The following is a 23,032-nucleotide window of genomic DNA, read 5'->3' on the forward strand; positions in this document are numbered from 1 at the left end:
GGCATTTTCGAAATATTCGAGTTCGAAATTTTCGAAAATTTTTATTTTGACTTCAACGCCTCTTGCGGTCATTTCTCGAAGTTGCAATGTTCTAGACATTTGTAGGGTTTCACGAAACCTTTCATTTGCGTTGATCAAAATCGGACTTGTAGAACCCGAGATATGACATGTCAAAGTTGGAACTCAATATTTTCAAAATGGCGACATAAATTTTTTAATTTTTTTTTAATAAATAGATGTTATAGTAGGCTATAATATATCAAAAAATGAAACAAATCGATAATGGCGTTTTCGAGATATTCATCGAAAACTTATCGAAAATTTTGTTTTTGATTTTTGGCCCCCTAGCGGTCACTTTTGAAACTTGGGATGTTCTAGAAAGTTATAGGGTTTGTTGAGAGCTTTCATATGACCCCCGGTTGATCAAAATCGGTCAAGCCGTTTTCGAGTTATGGTCGATTTTCGATGAAAAATTGTGGCAGCCATATTGACTAAACGGCTTGACCGATTTTCGAAAATAAGGTATCGTTGGAAAGCTCTTGATGGCCCCAGGGAAAACGACGGGGGGGGGGAGTGGGGGGGTGGATTTGACCTCATAATCGGAGTTCTTCAGGTCGATATTTAAACTTTGCCGTTTACCGCAAGTCTCTATCTAATACCGTTCTCTTGCAATTTAAGTTTATGATCCGGCCGGACGGCCGGCCGGAAAATTTTTTTTTGGCGCATACGTTTTTTGGAATGTGGGGACCCTAATTCGTGCTCATCCCAAGTTTGAACCCGATCTGACGACTTTCGATTTTGCTCGGTACACAAAAGCTGTGTCTGAAAGAAACACAGCTAAAATAATTATTTATTAAATTCGAGCCATCGGGCAGATGTATACAAAATTCAGTTACTAGACATTCTAATTTTATTAGCTTCTAAATTAGAAAATCATTTTTTTTTTACAAGAATGACTTTTTGTATTTCCATTCCAGTAAGCGTTGTACTGCCACTACTTCCGCCAGTTGCTTTGAAAATAATGAAAAATATAAAATTCATCAAATCAAAACAATAAAAAAAGTATTCAATTACTTGTAAGGGATGCATAGGGCCCATGAGGATCATATATATCAGTAGACACCTAAATATTACGAAGAATAAAAATGAAAAAAAAAATTTCATATGTTCTCAAATTGTTTTAATCAATTCAGCTACGATAGTTACGTACCTGCCATATTTATTTGACTTTCTGGTATGGATAATGATAATAATTGATTAGTATTAATGTAGATTCTGTCGTCTTCTCTAACTGCTCTCCCCCCTGACACTGTTTAAACAAAATGAAATTGGAATTATAATTTATTTAAGCCCCCGGGCAAGTGTGTATAAAACTCAATGACTAACATTCTCACGATTTGATGGTTTTAATTGAAAAAGAAAAGAAAGTTTTTTCTTACCAGTCTGTCCCGCATTTCCGCCAATGGTTAAGGTATAGCCTTTCCCGTCAGAATCTGCGAAAAAAGAAAGGAAAAAAAAATTTCTCTCCTTTTTTGGCAATTTAGACTCCATTGAAAAATTACATGTGTATGCTCCAGCTGGTGTTGGGTTATTGAGATTAAAGTCTAAAACTGATAAAAGTAAAGTAAAATAAAAAAAGGTTCCTGTTCGACGACAAAGAAATCCTTGAAATCGCTGAAGCAGAAGAAATTCTTAAAGTTTCAAGAATTTCTTGGTCGCTGAATAAGACAGAAAGTCTCAAAATCCTTGAAACAATTTAATTGGTTTACATACTTCCGTTTGTTTCCGATGATGATGTGGCTGAATTATTAATTGTTACTCTGCCTGAGTTAGCTCCACTCCCTGTACTAAAAGTACCTCCATCTTAATGTTAAAACAAATGAAAGGAAAACATTAATATGTTGTAAATCAATCAGTTTACTAAACGGCTTGTCTAAGCCAAGGTAAACAAATTATAAAAACTATCATAAGTAGAAATTAGAAAAAAATGATAAGTTAATAATTATTTTGCGTTCCTGTAGTTGATGTCGGTGACAAATTGACAGTTACAACTATTTTCAAAAATTAGATTTTTTTTATAGTTTTCAAGTAATTGAAATTCATTTAAAATTGAATTAATAAATTACCGGAATTTTGGCTTCCGGGAGTTACAGCTAATGTTCCGTCAAAATAATACAAAGCATCTCCCATGGCCTGGGGTGCAGTGGATAGAGCGCTTGAATGCGCATCCAAAGGTCGCCGGTTCAAATACAGAACCCGGCAACGCGCCCCATCCGCCAACGTGCAATTAGATCACGTTGACCGGTTGGATCAGGAGATTGATACACTCCTATCCGTAAAATGGCCCACACGTGGTAGTATCTAGCAAGGCCGCCCACTACTTCTCCGCAAGGAGAACAACAACATCATATAGGGCGGCCGGCCCTGTTCCTATATGGGACGTAGCGCCAAAATATTTTTTTTTTTTTTTTTTATTTATCTCCCACATATGAAGAGCGAAATGCTGTAAAAAATTAAATTAATTGTAACTTAGAATTATCAAACTAAATGACTTTCATTGATTTCATTATTCCCCACAAGACTTTTTATTACAAGAACAAAGGAATTCTATGGGTCAGCTGGGTAATTATTTTTCTACGAGAGGCGTAAAAAAGGGATTTGAGTATTATACTCGACGTGAATAAATTAAATCATTAAAAAATATCCCTACTTTATCTCTTCATCTACGAAAGCTATATATATATTTTTTTAAGTAAAGAGCTGTGAAAAATTTTCTTACCCGAGCTGCTAGGTTGTAACATAGGTGATTTCCTCTTAAGAACTGATGATAAATCAAAATTCTTAGATGGAATAAGTGAATCCGAGACTGAATTTAAAAAAGGGTCGTGAAATAATTAATTAATCGCTTAATTAACGTTAATTAATTATTAATTAAGGTATAAAATTTTTAAGAATAACTACATGATTCTAGGTCCCATTTGAAGGCCGTATTACTAGCTAAAGGGGAATAATAATAATAATTTCTTTGTTGAAATTAATTGAATTGAAATTTAATTGACACACAGATAATTAACTTACCTGAAGCTGAACCAGAGCCCAGAACTGTACTATTTTGCGGTCCTACGTTAATTTGAACACCTTGATTTCCACTACCAGCTGTTCCATTTGCACCACTTGCAGTACTTGCACCACCTGAAAGAAATATTCGCTTTTTTCGTATCTTTTTAGGGACAATTAATAAGGATAAATTACCTAGACCTAGACCACCTAATAATCCGGAACCCCCTGTATCTGCATTGTAGTAAAAAAATATTTTCTAATACGTTTTTTATATTAAAGAAATTAATAAGAAAAAATGCCTTTGCCACGTAAGAGAATTTTGATATTTTCAAGAAAAAAAAAAAGATTTACCAATTCCTAAAGCTTGCGCTGGTCTTGCTGACGTTGGATCTGATAAATGAACACAAAAAAATTGAATTTTATTCTAAACGATCACAATTTTACTAAGAAATTAATAAAAATTAATACCAATTTGTTGGAGAAAGAAAAGGCAAAAGATTAATGAATAAATCTTCTGCGCGCGATTTTTTACACTTTTCACGGACATTTTGTTGGATAAAACTGATTCAAAAATTGCAGAAATATTCAATTTTATACAGTTCAAGTGAGAACTTTTGCCTCACGAAGTCGTGACAAAGCTCTGAAACTTTCCTTTTCTGTTGTTCAAAGTTCAAATGATAATTTTTATGGGAATATGTACGACGTCCGTACATAGTGGACATTTAATGTGATTTATAATATTTACAGCACCTCATTTTTGTATTAAACAGTTTTTATGGCAATTAAAGGATTTTATTTAATTGAATATTTTTGCAAATGCAGAAAATTTCTCAGAGTGGATTCCTAAAGAATTTTTAATACATTTTGGTCTTTGTAGTTTGTACAAATCTGGATGCTTAAGCTGACTTAAACCGCTTAAGTCGGGGACGGGGCCTATAAATGTTTTAGGTTTATTCTCAACCATTCGGTAGGAATTTATCGTATTAAAAACGTTAGATTTTTTATATATTATTTTTTTTTATTTTCTTTCCCAGACAAAGTCTTGACAAAGCCATGAAATACAAATCATACAAAATCAAGAAAATAAAAGGTTATTGAGATTCTCCTATGAGGCCGGAAGTTAAACTGAAAAAAAAAAACGTTAGAATATTATTGAAAATTTATGCCCAAATCACGAAGTTTAATAAAAAAATTAAAGTCGGAAAAATTAAAATTAATCATTTCTATTACTACGTTATACGTACTTGTGACATTTAGTACAAAATCTCCGGATCCAGAAACTGTATAAGAAAATATTAATTATACTAATTACTTAGGTATATATGTTTGTATAGTCATATAAGGAGGTATGTCTCCATTGGACGTTTAATTCTATAAAATTCTAATTCTAAAAATAGTTTATCAAAGTATAGTTTAGAATAGTTCTTTGAAAGAATTTTGAATAATTCCTTTATGTTGCCTGTACTTCTCAGATCAGTTAAGTTGTCTTTTAGGTAAATAAAATGTGTGACAAACAAACAAACAGACATATAGGCATAAAAGTTATATTTTTTAACATTAGATGTACAATAGATGTATCAACTGCTAATGCTGTTTCACTAAAAAGTTTTTCATTGCGTAAAGTAAAGACATTATGGGTAAATCGAATTTTAAGAAAATGTGGAGTCGATACTTTCAAGAAATAATTTATAAGTTTAAATAGTTTTTTTTTGTTTTGGTATTCTTTAGAAACGTTTTTTCAATAGTTAAGACCATAAATTAAAAAGTTTTGATACTTTGCAAATCGAATAGAAGACAAATTTCTATATAAAATCTATCCGTTTAAAATTTAATATCTTCCAGTACTCACTCAAATCGTCAACAGCAACTATAACAAAAAAGGAAAATAATTACAAAAAATATGGAAAGTATATGTATTGGAAATTTTTTTTTCTTAAAAAAAAAGAAAGATAATGTTTTTAAAATATAAATATACTTTGGGGTAGTTAAGGATTCCAATAGCAAATAATTTTTTATAGACATCAAGAAATACAATATTTGGTATGCCTCGATTGTGGTATACCAACTAATTCTTAAAGTAGAACAGAAAAATTAAAATTTATCAATATATTACTATGTTATACGTACTTGTGAAACCTTCTTTTTCTAATGTTACGAATTCAGGTGCCAGAATATAGTTGGTATCGAGTTCTAAAACCGATTAAATTGCAAAAGAAATAAAAGGAGTTGATGTGAGAATGTACGAAGGATGATCCTCTATCGCAGAACAATTTTAACCCATCTCATCTTGTAGGGGAACATAAAAAATAGAAGAATCGCGAGAGAAACTCCCCAATATCCACTGGGATCACATAGAAAAGTGCAGTGAAAGTACAGTCCGGGAAAACATAACCTCAATTTTGGAACAACATTTAAATGAATAGGAGGAACTTCATTGTGTTCTACCAGCGTTGCATCGGGACCTCTTGAGCTTCTTTATAACCTTCCCAACCTTTCCTGCCTACCCGGATGAAGATTTGAATGATTTTTGCTTTACAACTTTTGTCTTTCCGGACTTCTCGTTGTTGAGTTTTTTTTTCTTTTGGAGTGTCGGAAGTTTTTGAAGTCCGGAAAGACAAAAGTTGTAAAGCAAAAATCATTCAAATCTTCATCCGGGTAGGCAGGAAAGGTTGGGAAGGTTATAAAGAAGCTCAAGAGGTCCCGATGCCACGCTGGTCGAACATAATAAAGGTCTTCCTATTCATTTCAATGGTGTTCCAAAATTGAGGTTATGTTTTCCCGGACTGTACTTTCACTGCACTTTTCTATGTGATCCCAGTGGATATTGGGGAGTTTCTCTCGCGATTCTTCTATTTTTTATGTTCCCCTACAAGATGAGATGGGTTAAAATTGTTCTGCGATAGAGGATCATCCTTCGTACATTCTCACATCAACTCCTTTAAAGGAATTTATGCAACGACATATGAAGGATGATCCTCTATCGCAGAACAATTTTAACCCATCTCATCTTGTAGGGGAACATAAAAAATAGAAGAATCGTGAGAGAAACTCCCCAATATCCACTGGGATCACATCGAAAAGTGCAGTGAAAGTACAGTCCGGGAAAACATAACCTCAATTTGGGAACAACATTTAAATGAATAGGAGGAACTCCATTGTGTTCGACCAGCCTGGCATCGGGACCTCTTGAGCTTCTTTATAACCTTCCCAACCTTTCCTGCCTACCCGGATGAAGATTTGAATGATTTTTGCTTCACTTCTGTCTTTCTGGACTTCCCGTCGTTGAGTCGCACTCCAAGAAGAAAAAAAAAAACTCAACGACGGGAAGTCCGGAAAGACAGAAGTGAAGCAAAAATCATTCAAATCTTCATCCGGGTAGGCAGGAAAGGTTGGGAAGGTTATAAAGAAGCTCAAGAGGTCCCGATGCCAGGCTGGTCGAACACAATGGAGTTCCTCCTATTCATTTAAATGTTGTTCCCAAATTGAGGTTATGTTTTCCCGGACTGTTCTATCACTACACTTTTCTATGTGATCCCAGTGGATATTGGGGAGTTTCTCTCGCGATTCTTCTATTTTTTATGTTCCCCTACAAGATGAGATGGGTTAAAATTGTTCTGCGATAGAGGATCATCCTTCATATGTCGTTGCATAAATTCCTTTATTGAATCTATCAAACTGCCTTAATTGATCTATACATACATACCTTCATAGCTTAATGGTCCTAGCACTAAATCATACGAATTTATTGTGCCTGAGTCAGCTTCAGATGCTGTATATCATCATGAAATAAAAAGAAAATAATGTAAAAAACTAAAGAGTTTTCTAGGGGAAAGCGTCACAAAAAAATCAATAAAAATATGACATTTTGAGCTTTTTCCAAACCCTTAAATAGTAGACTATTTTTTTATTCCGTTATATAATAATAATATCCTTAATATCCTTAAAATTGATATTTTTCTTATATCGAAAAAAAACCTTTCCTCACATTATACGCGTTCAGTAAAGCTTTCCTTAACAATTTTTTGAGTTAAAGCTCAAATTACCATGATAATTCCACGTTTATTTGAGATGAAAACTTTATATATTTTTTTTATGGAAAAAAACGCACCTTTTAAAGGTAAAGTGTACAAAGGTGCTATATTTAGATTTTTTATAGGTATAGGAAAGAATGGGTTGAAGAAACGGAATGAATTCAATTTTAACAAATTTTCTTTTTAATGAGATTGAAAACAATTTTTACAAAACTAGAAATGAACTTTCCCATAAAAATATGAGAATTTACGAACCTTTGACAAATTAATTTAATCTGTTTTTTTTTTAACTTTTGAATAAGGTTAATAAAATCATTAATGCATAAAAAATTACTTTACAATTTTGTCTCTGATTAAGATTTTTTTTGTAACTGAATAAATAAATTTTTTTTTCCAAAAATAGTCAAGAAATTTCTGTAGGTCTAAAAGAACCATAGATATGACAATTTTTATCCATCAAATTACTGAATTTCACAAAAAATCAACTTTGCATTCTAATACCACTCACAAATTAAATTACAACGCATTGACAAACTTTTACACGTTGTAGGACACCAACTCTTATAATTGGAAGCGTTATGATATAATTGACTTTTAAATGTTTTTAAAGTCTTCAGTTTATTGTCCACCTGTAATAAATCAACACTTGACACGTCACTTATTTGTGAAAAGTCAACACTGAATTTGAAAAATGAATACGTGTTAATTAATATTAACTCATACATTTTGTAATTAATTTAATAAACTTTAAAAAAGGGAAAAAATTGTTAAAAGCGTTGATTTATTACCTGTTTTTAGGCCCCATTTGAAGGGTGTACGAACTTGGGAAATATTAATCAATAGAAGTTTATTTTGTTAGAATTAATTAAACTAAAATTGACCATAGATAATTAACTCACCTGAACTTGAACCAGTACCAGCACCCTTAACTGAACCATTTTGTAGTCCTACATTAATTTGAACACCTTGATTTCCACTACCAGCTGTTCCATTAGCACCAGTTGTAGTCCTTGCACCACCTGAGAGAAATATTCGCTTTTTTCGTATCTTCTTAGGGACAATTAATAAGGATAAATTACCTAGACCTAGACCACCTAATAATCCGGAGCCCCCTATACCTGTATTGTTGCAAAAAAAAATCATTTTGAACAGTTTTTTTAAAGTATGTTGGCATTGCCACGTGAATGAATATTCCAGAAAGAAAATTTCCTACCCAAAAGAGCTTTAGCTACTGGTCTTGCTGACGTTGGATCTGTTTAAACAAGAAAATCTTTATTCTAAACATTCTAAACGCAACACTTTTACTAAGAAATTAATAAGAATTTAATACCAATTTGTTGGAGAAAGAAAAAGCAAAAGATTGTTGAATAAATCTTCTGCGCGCGATTTTTTGCACTTTTCACGGACATTTTGTTGGTTGAAACTCATACAAAACTAATTCAAAAATTGCAGAAATATTAAATTTTATACAGTTCAAGTGAGAACTTTTGCCTCACGAAATTCGTGACAAACTTCTAAAACTTTCAATTTCGCTTAGTAAAATAATACTAATCAGTAGATATCAGTAGGACTCCCTAACAGGCCGTTGATAGAACTACGCACTGTATCTATTTGAAAAAAAAAACAATAAAAATTTAAGACTAAAAAAACAAATTGCAGCACATCTTCAAGTCACAATTTTTTTAAACACTTTAATTAGGTACCTAAAAGATTTTTCACAACAGCTTCAAGATCTGATGCATTCAGTGGTCGAGCTTCTGTTGAATCTACAAAGATTTTATTTAATTTAAATTGAAAAATATTCTACATTATAAAAGAACAGAAAATAAACAATTTTGGAACTTATTTTCTTACCAAATTGATTAACAAAAGAAATGATGAAAAATATTTTTAATAAATTATTTACAGAACTTTTTGCTTTTGTATTCAATCTCATTTTGCCTTCGAAACTGACTAAAAATAAATTACAAAATCGTTATTTTTAAGGTAGAATTCTTTAGAAAAATAATTTATTTCTTTTGCACGAAGTCGTGCTGAAGCTCTAAAAAGAACTTTTGAACTTCTCGTTTTCTTCACAGTTCAAGGATAAATCATTTAAAAATAATTTTCTTTTGTAATTTAATTTCAACCTCTTACTAAATTCTAAATTGTTTTTTTATTCTTACGTGAAAACTTACCTCTCTTCAATCAATTTTCTCTTTAAATTTTTTTCGATTCAGATGAAAAAAAATTCTTTCCAAGTTAATTGAAGAATTCTAAGAAAAATAAACTAAATCTCACTTTATTCTCAAAACTTTATTTATTTGAAAAAAGAAAAGAATTTCTTATTATTTTTATTTTGAGGAAGCTTCATGGGTAGAAAAGCTCGCAATGTTGTAGCTGCTAAGTTACACACGCTAAGGCAATTAAATGAGTTGATGAAGATGCATACGCAGCGGAGGCATTCAGAGAAGAAGCTGCGTTATTCGACTAGATGTTGTTGTATCCTTATAGGCTTCTCCTTCTTTCCTCTACTTGCCCCCCTTGCCGCCCTTCTTGTTCTCCTTCTTCCTTGGTGGTGCCTGTGGGGCTGCTGCAATGGCCTGAAGAGCTTCCAAATTCCCAGCTGTGGACGCAATGGCAGATGAGCTCTGCTTCCTGGCCGTACTCTTTTCCGTCTTTGTTGTAATGACCGTTCGACTGGGCTGCCCGGGGCCCTGTGAGGGTGTCACAGAAGTTGTCGTTGTATTCTTCGTCGATTGCGTTGATTCAGACGTTGTCCGGACATCCGCATTGATTCCACCCACATTCGATTGAATAACTTCGGATTTATTCTCAACGGCATCCGTTGAGGCGGTCGTTGTGTGCGTTTTGGTTGCTCCTTCGGTCTTCTGACTCTCCTCAAGGGCAACCTTGGCCTTTCGTACCTCCTGTACGGCTCTCTTTGTCTTCCTATTGGGATCATTGGGATCCTCCTCCTCCTCCTCAAGCTGAATCTCTTCCTCCCCATGCCGTACAATCTTCTTACTCGCAATATTGGGATCATTCAAAATGGACACTTCCTGCTTTGTCGGGCAAACTGCTAGAACATTGCTTGGGGTGGGTACATTCGGTGCAACAATTGTCGCCTTCTTATCAGCCTGTGTTTGTGTTGTGGTGGTTTCTTCTTGCGCATCTTCATACTCTTCTGTTTCCTCGACAATTTCTTCAGCATCGTAGAAGGTCTTCATGAAGGTCTTCTTCGTACCATCACCCATTTCCGTTGTAACAATTTGCTCATACCCATCGGAAGTTCTCTTTGTCACCGTTACGGTTTTTGTGACTTCATCAACTTCCGTTAGCTCTTCACCAACTTTCAGGAGCTTCATTGCTTCCGTTGGGACGAATTCTTCTTCAGTTTCGTATTCTTTGACCGTTGTTTCGACTTTCCTTTCTGGGGTTTGTTGAGTTTGCTGGACAACCTGCTTTGTGGATGTTTCTTGAGCATTTTGTGTTTTCTGAAGTGTTTCCTGTGTTGAAACTTTCTTGCTTGTTTGCTCGACGGTTGTTGATTGAACTTGAGTTGTTTTGGTATCAACTGCACTGACTGTTGTTGATTGTTGTGGTTTTGCCACTGGAGCTGGAGCCTGCTGTTGTGGAGCAGCGGGAGCTTGAGGCTGAGCAGCGGGAGCCTGGGGTTGAGCAGCTGGAGCCTGGGGTTGTTGTGAAGCAACAGGAGCCTGTGGCTGAGCAGCAGGAGCTTGTGGCTGCTGAGGAGCAGCAGGAGCCGGTGCCTGTTGTGGAGCAGCAGGAACCTGTGGTTGATTGGGTTCAGGAACTTTGGGAACAGGAACAGGATCAAAAGTCTTCTTAGTATGTGTCCTCCTTGTTCCATCAATCAAAACTGAATTTGTCACCCTCTCATATCCCTTCTCAATCCTCTTTGTAATGATCGTCGTGCTAATCTTCTGAATAACTTCCACAATCTCCTCACCAACCTTTAGCTTCTTCATTGCTTCCGTAATAATGATTTCCTGCGTCTCAATCTTCGAGATTTCTTCCTTCTGAATCCTCAAAGCTTCCGGATCGCATGGAAGTGGAGCAGTTGGTGGTTGTTCCTGAACATTGCTCTGCTTTGTGCTCTCAACTGTTTGCGTCTTCTCAACGGTGGTTGATGTTTTTGAATCAGTTGTTGTCTCGGTTGTTTTGGTTGTAGTTGTTGGAGCCGGAACAATTGGGGTTACCTGCTTGGATTCTTCAACAACTTCAACAGGATCGTAGATTATTTTTGTTTGCGAACGCATTGAGCCGTCGTTAAAGATAACCGTGACTGTTCTTTCGTAGCCATTCTCAATTCTCTTCGTTACGGTTGTTGTGTTGGTTTTCTTGTCAACTTCAACAATTTCCTGCCCTGTTGTTAGCTTCTTCATTGCCTCTGTAACGACTAATTCTTCAGTATCCTGAGTCGTTTGTTGAGTAGTTTGTTGTGTTGTTTGCTGAGTTGTTTCCTTCTTCGTTGCAGTTTCATCAACAACAGTTGTCGTCTTTGTGTCTTGAGGAACAGCAACAGTGTCAAAGATAGTCTTCGTGCTGCTCTTTGAAGTTCCATCATCAAATTCTCTCGTAATTGTGCGTTCGTAACCATTTTCAATCCTCTTAATGATTGTTGTTGTTTTAGTCTTCTCATCAACCTTCTTAATCTCTTGTCCTGTTTGTAGCTTCGTCATCTCTTCAGTTACAACAAATTCTTCTTCAATAATTTCCTTCTTTGATGCATCAGTTGTTGTTGTTTCCTGTACTGTTGTTTGTTGATCAGATGAGATCTTCTTTGTTTCCGTTGTTGATCCTGTTTCCTTTTTGATAATCCTTGTGGGTTCTTCAATGACTTCCTCAGTCTCATCAACAACCTCCTCGGGATCCATAAAGGTGCGCACTTGAGTACGTTTTGTGCCATCTTCCTGGACAATTGTAATGATCTGTTCGTAGCCCTTTTCAATCCTCCTAGTTACGGTTGTTGTATTAGTTTTCTCATCAAATTCAACCAATTCCTTCCCTGGTTCGGGTTTCTTGGTTAGCTCCAGTGCAGGAGTAGGTTGAGTCCCTGTAGCCGATGTAACAGCTGGAGCTGCAACCTTTGGCACTCCAATAATTTCAGACTGCGTAACATTCGTTGTGACCGTTGTTGTCTTCGTAACAGTCACGCTATCTCCTTCGGTTACCTCCTCCGTGACGACTTCTTCCTCCGTCTCGTACTTTGGGAACGTCGTAATGACCTTCTGAATTATCTTCCCATCGGGTCCCACGCTCGTGATCACGCGCTCTTCCGCTCCATCTTCTCGTGAGCGAACAATCTCTCCCGGAGCGAGTTTTTCCTCCGTCAGTGCAACTACAGTTTCCTTCACTTCCGCTATGAAAAAATCGCAAAAAAGGTCAATTAGTACCTAACCCCGTGACCCCAAATTCAGGTGGTTAAAAGAAGAAAATCTCATTCAAAAGCACACGACAAACCCAATCAGTCCACACCAAGAGCTTTTTTGTTAGCTTTTGCGTTGTTTCTCATGCGATCGTCCCCGAAGCGATTTCCTCGACGTTGCTGCGTCCATTTTTTATGCGGGGGAGGAGAGTTTTTAATCTTAGAATAAAATACAGATAAGCACGAATTTTTAAAGTTTTTTTTGTGATTAATTTGCAAGCTCAACGACATCAATTCCCATAAAAATCGTAGACTGCAAAAAAAAAGGTGAAAAACTTTGCAAAAATCAATGAAAAAAAATGTTTTACAAAAATTCAAAAAAAATTCAAAATCTCCTTTTTGGTTATTTAAAAAAAACGATTTGTTGGAGTAGAAGAAATTGATGAATCTCTTAAAGAGAAAAATCTTTTTTTTAAAAAAAAATGCTGTTTTATTGTAAAAATTGTGATTTAAAAAATAAACAAGAAAATAGAATTAGATCTAAAAAAAAATAATTTTATTCATCAATTTCAAATCTATTTCAGAATTTCAAAAATTATTCAAAAAAAAATTATCAAATATTTAAAATATTCTGCAAAAGTTTCCGAATATTAATAAGAAAAAAATGATAATGTTGATAATATCCCAGAATAATAATCATCACTATGGTAAGATATCACAGTGCTCAAATAATAATTATTTTGTTAACTAATAATCTTATTTTTCATGCAAAACAACCTTTTTTTTTAAATAATAAATAGGTTGATAAAATTATATTTCATTCAATGGCATAAAAATGAATAAACTCCTTCAAAGCCCAAATAATTTTTCAAAGCATTTTTCAATTAATTTTCTTTGCAAAAAAGCTACTTAAATGGCTAAAATGACTTCTTTCACCTCCTTTCCCATAATGATCTCTTAACCGTCAGTTAAAACACCAATAAGATGCTTTAAGAATGTCTTCTCGGAGGTTCTTTATGAAGAATATTTTGTGTGTGTGGGTGTGTTTGTGCCAAAGTGATAAGGAATGTGTGAGGGTGTGTGATAACACGAAACAACATTTAAAATAAATAAAAATGCAAATAAATTGTGAAATTATGATTTATTCTCGACAAATTAATCCTGCTGCATTGATAAAGAAGAATTACAAAAAAAAGAGGAAAAAAAAGGAGGATAAATGGATTAAAAACTGAGAGCTAAACATATAGAGACTACAAAAAATATAATATTTAAGAGAAAATTTGCATGAGATTGCTTTTCTTGCGCACCACCCTCACCCCTATATGGAGGAGTACTTGTAGACAGGAGAGGGTGGAAAGCGCGTTATTTTTTGTGAGAAAATGATTTTATGGATTGCTTGTAAGTCACTGATTACCTTCCTCCTGAGCCTTTGCTCCTTCCTCCTCTTTTGGGGGCTGCTGCTCCTCTGGCTGTGCCAACCCCATTGTTTGATTAATGCGCTTGAGGATGTTCTCAAAGGAATCCCTGCCCATGTAGTCAATATTCCCAGATTCCCAGCATTGCCGGCGCATCTGAGACTCCATGGCTTCCTGTTCGGGGCTTCTCTTCTCACCCAGGGTCACACTGGCCAGTGCCCCGGCAATTCCAGTCTGAAATTGAGTCACAGGAAATTCATTAAATTTTGAGAATTTTTTGCGATTAATTTTAGAGATAATTTTTGCGAAATGATTCCAATAAAAGATCTTTCTACAAAAGACTTCCACCACCATACAAAATTGTACTGAAATGATAAATTAAGGACGATTTAAGGACATTTTCTAGTGATTTATTTAACGGATAAACCATCACCTGAAAATTCTAATTCTAACATAAATTGAAACAGAAATAAAATATATTCTGGAGTTGTTTGGAGGATTCATTCAAAAGCGAGCTTTAAGCTTTAAGAGAAACTTTAAAGTTTATAGATCCTCTTTCCTTAATTAATCGCTTTATTGAACCTTCTAACAAGGGAACCTCACAAAAAAAGTGTCTAGCGTAAATTAAATTCTTCCTTTAAGCATTATTGTTTAAAAATAAATAAAATAATCAAATTCTATGATCTTTCAGTGGAACAAATTTTTTTTTAACAAACTTTAAGTTCAATCAAGTGTCTAAATACTTAAGAGAAATTTAATTTATATTCTAAAAAATATTCCGTAAAATTTAGAACTTTATCTAACCCAGATAGTTTTTAAGGTTCCCTTCTTAGAAAACAATTGAAAAAAGAAAAGAATGTCGAAACAATCTTTTCAAGAAGTTCTTTTAAGAATAATAAATCTAGACTAAGAGGTAGAATATTTTTTAAAGAATTTTTTTTTTAATTTTTAATAAAAATATTTATTTTCAGTTAATATTTTAGCAATTCTTTAATTCCTATTTTTAGTTTTTAGATTATCCAATAAAATTCTTGAAAAACTATTTCAAGAATTTAAGAATTATAAGCTTAGAAATCATTTTAATATTTTTTTTCTTGAAAAATAATTGAAAATAATTATTTTCTCTTATTCTAAGATCTTTCTGGGTCTTAAAATATTTTAGAAATTAACAAGGATAATCAGAAAAAAATAATTTGTTTGAAATTTTATAAATCTTAATGGATTTTTCTTCTGAAAAAGATAAGTTTAGCTTTGAAAATTTGCTGCTTTTATCAAAAATCGTTAATGCAGAAAAATCAGTTTAAATTTTTTGAAAAAAAATCAATAAAAATCTTCTCAAAGTTCTTTAACATTTTCAGAATTATTTTCTCTTTAAAAATTCTCTCGAATACCTTCTTCATCCCTGAGGCTTTAATCTCAAGTCTGTAAAAGCTTTGAAGCTCCTTTGAATTTTTCCTTAAAATGAAAATCCTTTTTAAGTATGAAATACCTGCGATTCCTCTACAGCTCCTACAGGGCAGTAAGAGGCCAAATAAATTAAGAAATCTCTACAACAGCATTTTGACAAGGAAGCACACAGCTCATGCAATCTCTGAGATCCCGAATTTCCGGGAACAGAGAGTCCAAAAAAAAACATTGAACTTGGACGACACTTTTTTGCGTTCAACAGAAAGCTTTCCAAATGATACGAAAAATCCCCAGGATGAGCTACAGGATGGAGGTGTTTGTGTGTGATGATCAGTGGTCAGGAGGAGGGTTAGTTAAGAGAGAGTGAGAGAGAGAGAAGAGGAATCCCCACATGCTGGATGTTTTGTATTTTTTTTTAGAGAAAGGAGAAGAAAGATTTTGTTGCCTACCTCATGATTTCCCAGGATTTTCTCCCCATTTGTCTTTGAAATACTCATCACCTGTCTTTCTGGTGACATTGGGCTCTCTTGGGGACACTTTTGTGCTGTTAATTGATCAGGTGGGGGATCTCTATGTGCGGGAGGATTAGGAAGTTCCTTCGTGTGCTCATGAGGCAATTCCGAGGGAATTTCCGATGGAACATCACGTTGAACTTCCTCATAGACTTGTGGTTGGCATTCAGGAGGAATTTGAGGACTTTCAGGGATTTTTTCATGCCTATTTGGGGGATCTTTAGGCAAATTTTCAATGTGATTGTGGTATTCCCATTGATTTCCTGAATTTTCCTGCCTCTCAGGAAATCTTTCAGAAATTATCTCAGGTCCAGGATCAATTTCTCTAGTCTCTCTCACAACTGGAGCTTCCTTGCGATTTTCTAGGGGTTCTGAGGAATTTTCCTGCCTCATCTCACATCGCTGATGGGGAGCTTCGTGTGGCGTCTGATTGTGGGATTCGTGGAATGTTTCAACTTCCTCGTGTATTCTGTAAACTTCCTCCTGAATTCTCTGAACTTCCTGAAATCTCTCAACATCATCTTGATGATTTTCCAAAACTTGAGCAACAACTTCCTGACATTCCTCACTTTTTTTCTTCTCATAATCCTCCCAGGGATCGTAGAAATGTATTTGATGCGTTTCTCCCGGAAGATTTTCATTGGGAACTTCCACCATTGAATTTGGGATGAAAATTTCATGGGAAGGATTTTGGGGAGGAGGACAAGGAGGAACATGCTGTGGTTCTTCGTACCATGGAGTCGCTTCTTTCTGTTGATTCTGTGAGGAAAAGAAGTTTTTTTTTCTTTTGAGACTTTCACAGCAATTTTATTTGCCTTTTTTTTGTCTCCTTTTCTCTGAATTTTCATTTGGGGGAATTTGTGGAAGGAAATTCTCACTAAATGATTTTTATTCGCTTCAAAAAGGGGCATTTAAATGAGTTTAATTTGTGTTCTATTCCGGATAAATAATAAATCGTGAGGAATAGTTTAAATATCATTTAAATATCTCTGGAAAAAGCTCCTAAAATTGGATGTTTTTCATTAAATTATTAAGAATAAAAATATTTTTAACACTTTGGTAGCCAAAAAAGGAACAGAGACAATTAAAAAAAACTTTACAAAACATTTAAAAATGTTCTTAAAAAATCTTGAGAAGACAAAAGAATCGTTCTAAACCACAAAAGAATCGAAAATAACGAATATTAACGACTTAAAACCTTTCAGAGATTCCTAAAAATGCCCTAAAAATGCAAAAGGATCAATGTAAATAACAAATGAACGTTCCTGCAGTTCTTGAATAATTATTTACAACAACAAATAGAGATTTTTAACGCTTTGGTAGCCAAAAAGAACACGGAAAAAAGCCAAAAGCAGAGGCAAAGAGAGCTTATTTGTTTTTTGTGTGTGAAAATAAGTGAAAGAAGTGCTTCAATGAGATAAGGAGATGTATCCTGGCAGACGTGGCTTACCTCTGCACCTGGAAAGTCTTCAAACGCGTGGGAGAGCTTTCGTGTGTCAAAGAATAATTTTTGTGTGCATTTCGTAAAAAAAATAGAGAAACTTTGGGTTAATCGGGGCTGTTTTTCTGGCGCAACAAAACGTGTAAAGAACGCACTCTGGAAATCCATGGAGGACACTTTAGTGAGATGGAAAAGATCTAGCTTACCATGTCGCCCGAGAGATGAGGATGAATCTGGTCAAAGAAAATTGTCCACCAAGTTTGTAGATGACTCGCAAGATGGGTGTAGTTGTCGGGTGTTCGAACCGTTCTTGTTTGCGGATCGAAGTTCTGCAACCAAGGCTTGGATGTTCCGATGAAATGAATAATCTTTACACCCTGCCCGTATTGCTTGAAGGCTGGCAAGTAGGAGTATGTGGCTGTTGAGCAAGTGTTGTAGACAAAGGGGAGATGCTTGCTGATGTCACTATGTGCCCAGTCTGAGAAGTATAAGTTGAGAAGTCCCTAAAAGGAGACAGGATGCAACAATTACAACAGGCAACAATTAAACCGGGAAGGAAACTTACTTGATCTCCTCCATCGAAGCTTCCTGCCTTCACTGCAAATTCCAGGAGTTTCCCAAATGTATCTTGACTTGGTCTGAAGACAAAAACACCCGAATTGAAGCAATCCGGCCATCCCACATCCGGAGCTGCTGACAATTCTTCCCTCTCAAACAGTTCATCACAGTTTTGCAGCACCTGTTAAAGAGTTTAGTTCAGATTAAGGCCATCTTACGTCTGATTAAGACAAACCACCACTCACCAGTGTATCAGCATCGAGGAAGACGCACTTCTCAAATTGTGTGAGGTTCCAGCAGTGAAGCTTTGTGAACGTCACACCCAGTTCTGGACGTGCCAAAAGTGCTAAATTAGCCGAATCTCTTGAATCGAGAACATTGACTTCCTTCACAACGTCAAATACTGTCGAGAGCTTCGTACGCATGGCCTCTGAAACGCCCGGTGTGATGAGGACGGCAATTTGATGGGCTGTAGCCACCCTTCGGAGGGATGCCGCCACCACAAGGGCACCCAATGAGTAGGAATCATTCGTGGCGAGTGTAACCCACGCAAATTCTGCAAAAGAAAGTTTCCCCATCATCATGATCACAGTACAAACCACAATACAATTCACCCACGCTCGATAAAAATAGCAGCAGAGCCAGCAGAGGCAAATTCTCAAAGAAAATTCATTGAAGAGCTCAAAAAAATTGTTGCAGGCGTGGCCGTGGAAAAACCAAAAAATATTAACGGCCTTGTTAGTGGCATTTGAGCTTTTTGCTAATTTGGTTAACGTTTGAAGATCCTTTTAATTTTGACTGCTCGCAAACTGACAAAGTTTGTTAACTAAAAAAAACTGGAGTCAGTTAAGAGATCTATTACTGCATTGTTAAGCTCTGTTAACGATTAACAGGCAATCTGCTTCAAGTATTCTTGATAACAGATCAGCTACTTTACTGCCGTACTTGTAGCAGTTAGCAGATCAGTTAACAAGCTAACGTTACTGCTAAACTGTTAAGAGTTAACTGATCAGTTATAGTTCTGCTAAACTACTAAAAGTGAGCGGAATTGCTACACGATTTTAATACCTCTTAACCATTAGAAAATCAACTCCGTTCCTACTAAATATCGGTTAAGACACCAACTACATTATTACTAAATTTTTAAGTTAATAGATCAACTATATTCCCGCTAAACTAATAAAAGTCAGCAGTGTAACTTCAAAACATTAACAAAATAGCTTTAAAACTGTCAAACAGATAACAGTTCAGTTGTCTTCATATCAGTTGTATGTATTACTGCTGAACTGGTAACAATGACTAGATCAGTTTTATCATTGCTAACCTGTTAAAAGTTAACAGATCAGCTAAACTACTGCCAAAGTATTAAAAGTTAACAGATTAGCTGTAATAGATTACGTGCCAAACTTGTAGCCGTTAACAGATCTGCAGTAAACAGATCAGCTACATCACTGCTATAATTTGACTGTTAACAGTGAAAAAGACTATTAAAAATGGCTGCTAACATTTAATCAGTTTACTTAAATCTTTAACAAAGAATCAGATCAATTCTCTCTGCCAAAAGCTGTTAAACTAACTAAAAAATCTCCTAAAAAATCAGAGTCATGCATGCTGTCAAAATTGAAGGATCTTCGCGTAGTGTAAAGCCTTTTATTTTTTTTTTCTGGAGGCTTCTCCTACGTACCTCATTGCTCATATAGCCAATATAATTCCCATCCATATGTACCAACACATTAATTCACAAGACAACCAAAGGCTTCCGCTATGACAGGAAAATTCGACGAAACAACACAGACTTGTAACAAAACAGCCGAAAAATTGGCCGCTCTTTCGAATCAATTTCAATTGAATGTGTTTTGTTGTTGTTGAAGCAATGGGAGGCGATCGTGACCTCCGCTATGGGTTAATTGACAAATTAAGACTGCAAAATTGTTTGTTGTCATTGTTTTCTATTGCTTCGCCTTTCTCCTTACTCGTGAACGCTTCTCGATTAGGCGTTGTTAACCCTCTCATTTTTTTTTATTCTCTTTAATTCTAAAAAGTTTGGAAATTTTTATCTTTCTTTTAATTGATTTTCTCGATTTTCTGTACTGTAGAGAAAATTACAAAATGGCGTCCTTGTAGCGTCCTTACGTTAATTTTTTGATAGAATTTGATTGCAGCGCTACTGTGGCTGATCTTGAAGGTAAAAAACATCGAAAGGATTGCCAAAGATGAAAAATTCAAAATTTAAAATTTCTTTTCGAAAAAAAGAAGAAATATTTAAACAAAGACTTTGCACGAAGGGTTAACAGAAGAAATCTAATCAGGAATGATTTTTTTCATTTCGCTTGATAAATTCGGCGGCAAAAATGGGCCAGTAAGTCAGTGGGAAATAATTTTGCACGCTTCATCTTCATTCTTTTCGTCGTCGTCTTTTATCACACAAACCTCCCTGAACTTTACTTTTCGTGGTCATACACTGATAAATAAATTTCTTTGGCAAAAATGCTTTATAATCTTTCATTTTTTTTCATTTTGGCATTTTTCATGGCACTTTCCACGCGTCCACGACAAATCAATTGCGCGCGATTGTTCAATGCGGGAGCAAGTTCTATTTATAATATAAATGGAAAATGTCTAATTTATTCACAAATCTATTATTAGGATGGAATCTTTCTTTCTCCCCACACCGATCGTACGTTTCGTCGTTGTTTTGTGTGCGCAAATTCGCCATGAGAATTTTCTTCGCGATCGCGCGCGCAATAATTCCATTTCACTTCCAAATGCACGACACTACAGAGGATTTTAGAATAGAGAGCACGAAAGGAGGAGAAATGTGCTTTTTGTGTGATGGTGAAAATTGGCACAAGGCTACGACATTACATTTTGAGGAGATGATCTCAAAAATTTTACATTGTGAATCACATTTGAGAATTTTCTCTTGCGAGCAGTTTTCCATTTTGATTTTTTTTGAGAGAAAGAGGAAAAAATGCGTCCATTGAATCATTTTCTCGTGATGCGGGTGGGATATTTTTAGCAGGACGATTAATCTAATCGGAAATAGAGGATTTTGCAAAAGCCAGGACGTCGCAGATCAGACGTAGATCGTTGACAGAAAAATGGAGAATTTTGTGCGAATTTTGCCAGCAATCTTCGCAAATATTTTTTTTGAATAACGTCCTCGAAGCAAATCGTCTATTTGCAAAAGACATTTTGCAACAGATTTTTTTCCAAACGTTGGGAATAATCAATGAGATCATAAATTTATGCTAACATACAGCATATTTTTAGAGTGAGTATTTATGCTTTTGTGTCAAAATATTTGTAAGAAATTAAATATATTGCAAATCCTCTCCCCCAAAATTTGGGAAGAACTAAAGGGAATTTTTCATTGATTGTTTGTCCGTTTTCTTTGATATTCTTTATGTTTATTTGTTCCTCGTTTATTCATAAATTATCTTTAATTGAAAAATAATAAAAAGGATTTTGATTGAGAATTTAGTGAATTAAAAATTAAATAATTTTATTAAATCAGAGAACTATCTGGTATAAAAAAATTAAAAATTATCCTTTAGGGTGAAAAAAGAATCCAAGAAAGTTATCATTAAGTTGTAAAAAAAATAAATAAAAACTAATACTTTTAAAATTCTTTATTTGATTTTTGTTATATATTTAAGAAAAGAAAGTTATTTTTAAACTTATTTATTTCTCACATTTCTAAGCTTTCTAAGTACATATCTTATTCGGAATTATTTCTTTCCTCTGATCATTTTATTCAAGGGGCTATTAATTGCTGTTTTGTATGTAGTTTTAGCTCAGGTAATTGAACTAAATTTCTAATAGATGTTTCAGAAACTTAAAAATTGAAATAATTTAAAATTGGCCAGAATTATTCAATTTTTTTTTATTTTTTTGCTTTCTGAAGTTTAGATTTTGCTAAATAGGTCATAAATTACGATGGAGGCGCCTGATAATCCTTTAATCTCTATTTTATTGTTAAATTGATTTATACGTGTAATTGAGGCGTCTGCATTTATTTCTACGAGATTAAAATTACTTAATTATAATTTTTATCAAAGCTAGAAACAAACAGAAAGAATCCTTCGAAATTCAATGGAGGTGCCTGGTAGTTTGTTTCCAGTTTAGTTCTACATTTCTTTCATGGGTTTCAATGGAGACGCCTGGTTGTTATTTTAATACTTCTTCAATTAAATTAATTCATTCCCGAACAAATATTTTAAACAAATTTTCCTTGTGAAAACCCCATAAAAACCTTCCTCAATGATTTTTTAATTGCCAGATATTTCCCAATTTCATGGAAAATCTCTGGAAAAATAAATTCCCTTCAAAGTAAAAGGAAAGAATAAACCCAGACTGAGATTTTTTTTGCGCCAAAGGGTCATTATCTTGAGAGCAATGAAATGAAAAGAAAAATTCTCTGAGATTTTCTTTCGTATCACATTTTTTTATTTCAATTCAACTTTCACTACTTGAGAATCTAAATATAGTGGGGCATTTTCCAACAAGCGCGAGATTAATTCTGTCTGGTTAAAAAAAATAAAAAAAAAGAGAAGATTCCGCACTGCCGGCAAGCGCGAGAAAACTCAACGCGGTCGCCTCTTATTTACACACTATCTCCTCAATCTTCAAGGTTGCCTTATTTATCAAACGAGTCCGTCTTTCACCGCGGAAAACACATTAGAAAATTTTCACTTTTCAATTTTTTCTCGTAGAATGTTCTGGGGGGAGATTTTAGGGGAGTGTGGGGGTGAGAAGAAAATGTAATAATAATTTTTTTGTGGTTTGGGGAGTGTCTGGGTGTTGTGAAGTTTTCGCGCGCGCGAAAGTCTCAACGAGACTCGCCTGAAGGTCGAAAGAGGTCAAATTGCGTGCCGCGAAGAGGCGCAGCAACCAAAAAAAGAAAACCAATAAACTCGAAAGAAAACCAACTTAGTGAAGCCTCTCTCGCTGTGATCCCTGTATGCCCTCCTTCAGGATACTTACTACTCATCCTTTCAACACTCAAAAAGGCTGCCTCTTATTGCAATTAAAAGAAAAACTAAATAAGTGGGGGTCTTCTCAATTGCACACTGCCCGTTCACACGCACGCACGCCGTTTGTGGTGGAATCTGCGATTCTTCAAAGGCGACCTCAACGGTTAAACTGTCCGCTCTGACTAACTGAACTCGAGAGACTGGTTCGGGGGCCGGAACCCACGAAGGCACGAATGTGAAGATGTTTAAGAGTGAGAGAGT

The 23,032-nt window shown here is 35.0% G+C and overlaps 3 protein-coding genes across 9 annotated transcripts; all 3 read right to left on the bottom strand.

Moving 5' to 3' along the window:
• Nucleotides 1–892: 892 nt before the first annotated feature.
• LOC129793704 (uncharacterized) lies at nucleotides 893–3,760 on the bottom strand. 3 transcript variants are annotated; one of them, XM_055833902.1, is made up of 12 exons: nucleotides 3,529–3,760; nucleotides 3,412–3,450; nucleotides 3,253–3,291; nucleotides 3,079–3,192; nucleotides 2,962–2,997; nucleotides 2,780–2,866; nucleotides 1,774–1,863; nucleotides 1,563–1,610; nucleotides 1,440–1,493; nucleotides 1,211–1,309; nucleotides 1,075–1,123; nucleotides 893–1,010 (listed from the first exon to the last, which is right to left on the bottom strand). In XM_055833902.1, exons 1-11 carry the CDS (start codon nucleotides 3,605–3,607, stop codon nucleotides 1,113–1,115), a joined length of 696 nt encoding a protein of 231 aa, XP_055689877.1. In that variant the 5' UTR covers nucleotides 3,608–3,760; the 3' UTR covers nucleotides 893–1,010; nucleotides 1,075–1,112. The 3 variants fall into 3 exon arrangements, with proteins under 3 accessions (XP_055689877.1, XP_055689876.1, XP_055689878.1); XM_055833901.1 differs by having other exon boundaries at nucleotides 3,079–3,291; XM_055833903.1 differs by lacking the exons at nucleotides 2,780–2,866; nucleotides 2,962–2,997 and having other exon boundaries at nucleotides 3,079–3,291.
• A 297-nt stretch (nucleotides 3,761–4,057) lies between these two features.
• On the bottom strand, nucleotides 4,058–9,119 carry LOC129793705 (uncharacterized). 3 transcript variants are annotated; one of them, XM_055833905.1, is made up of 11 exons: nucleotides 8,946–9,118; nucleotides 8,795–8,857; nucleotides 8,422–8,698; nucleotides 8,305–8,343; nucleotides 8,171–8,209; nucleotides 7,991–8,110; nucleotides 6,764–6,829; nucleotides 5,188–5,250; nucleotides 4,910–4,927; nucleotides 4,305–4,340; nucleotides 4,058–4,185 (listed from the first exon to the last, which is right to left on the bottom strand). In XM_055833905.1, the coding sequence occupies exons 3-11, from the start codon at nucleotides 8,498–8,500 to the stop codon at nucleotides 4,181–4,183; spliced, it is 465 nt and encodes a 154-aa protein (XP_055689880.1). In that variant the 5' UTR covers nucleotides 8,501–8,698; nucleotides 8,795–8,857; nucleotides 8,946–9,118; the 3' UTR covers nucleotides 4,058–4,180. The 3 variants fall into 3 exon arrangements, 2 of the variants coding, with proteins under 2 accessions (XP_055689880.1, XP_055689881.1); XR_008750957.1 differs by having other exon boundaries at nucleotides 4,305–4,927; nucleotides 8,946–9,119; XM_055833906.1 differs by lacking the exon at nucleotides 4,910–4,927 and having other exon boundaries at nucleotides 8,946–9,117.
• A 248-nt stretch (nucleotides 9,120–9,367) lies between these two features.
• LOC129793706 (uncharacterized) lies at nucleotides 9,368–22,990 on the bottom strand. Of its 3 annotated transcripts, none has more exons than XM_055833907.1 (7): nucleotides 22,782–22,990; nucleotides 18,041–18,351; nucleotides 17,803–17,976; nucleotides 17,444–17,740; nucleotides 15,734–16,555; nucleotides 13,877–14,111; nucleotides 9,368–12,456 (listed from the first exon to the last, which is right to left on the bottom strand). In XM_055833907.1, the coding sequence occupies exons 1-7, from the start codon at nucleotides 22,786–22,788 to the stop codon at nucleotides 9,602–9,604; spliced, it is 4,701 nt and encodes a 1,566-aa protein (XP_055689882.1). In that variant the 5' UTR covers nucleotides 22,789–22,990; the 3' UTR covers nucleotides 9,368–9,601. The 3 variants fall into 3 exon arrangements, with proteins under 3 accessions (XP_055689882.1, XP_055689883.1, XP_055689884.1); XM_055833908.1 differs by lacking the exon at nucleotides 15,734–16,555 and adding an exon at nucleotides 17,247–17,282 and having other exon boundaries at nucleotides 22,782–22,989; XM_055833909.1 differs by lacking the exon at nucleotides 15,734–16,555 and having other exon boundaries at nucleotides 22,782–22,989.
• Nucleotides 22,991–23,032: the final 42 nt, after the last annotated feature.

The sequence above is a fragment of the Lutzomyia longipalpis genome, chromosome 3, assembly GCF_024334085.1.
Source record: "Lutzomyia longipalpis isolate SR_M1_2022 chromosome 3, ASM2433408v1".
NCBI lineage: Eukaryota > Metazoa > Arthropoda > Insecta > Diptera > Psychodidae > Lutzomyia > Lutzomyia longipalpis.

Bases quoted from the DNA above. Each gene is read 5' to 3' on its own strand.
- LOC129793704 (XM_055833901.1), bottom strand. From the start codon at position 3,607: ATGTCCGTGAAAAGTGTAAAAAATCGCGCGCAGAAGATTTATTCATTA. The intron at 3,451-3,528 runs GTATTAATTTTT...TTCATTTATCAG, and splicing joins TTTCTTTCTCCAACAAATTG to ATCCAACGTCAGCAAGACCA. The intron at 1,310-1,439 runs GTAAGAAAAAAC...TTGTTTAAACAG, and splicing joins CGGAAATGCGGGACAGACTG to TGTCAGGGGGGAGAGCAGTT.
- LOC129793705 (XM_055833905.1), bottom strand. From the start codon at position 8,500: ATGTCCGTGAAAAGTGCAAAAAATCGCGCGCAGAAGATTTATTCAACA. The intron at 8,344-8,421 runs GTATTAAATTCT...TTGTTTAAACAG, and splicing joins TTTCTTTCTCCAACAAATTG to ATCCAACGTCAGCAAGACCA. The intron at 8,111-8,170 runs GTAATTTATCCT...TATTTCTCTCAG, and splicing joins ATTAGGTGGTCTAGGTCTAG to GTGGTGCAAGGACTACAACT.
- LOC129793706 (XM_055833907.1), bottom strand. The intron at 17,741-17,802 runs GTAAGTTTCCTT...GTCTCCTTTTAG, and splicing joins GCTTCGATGGAGGAGATCAA to GGACTTCTCAACTTATACTT. The intron at 14,112-15,733 runs GTAGGCAACAAA...ACTCAATTTCAG, and splicing joins AAATCCTGGGAAATCATGAG to ACTGGAATTGCCGGGGCACT.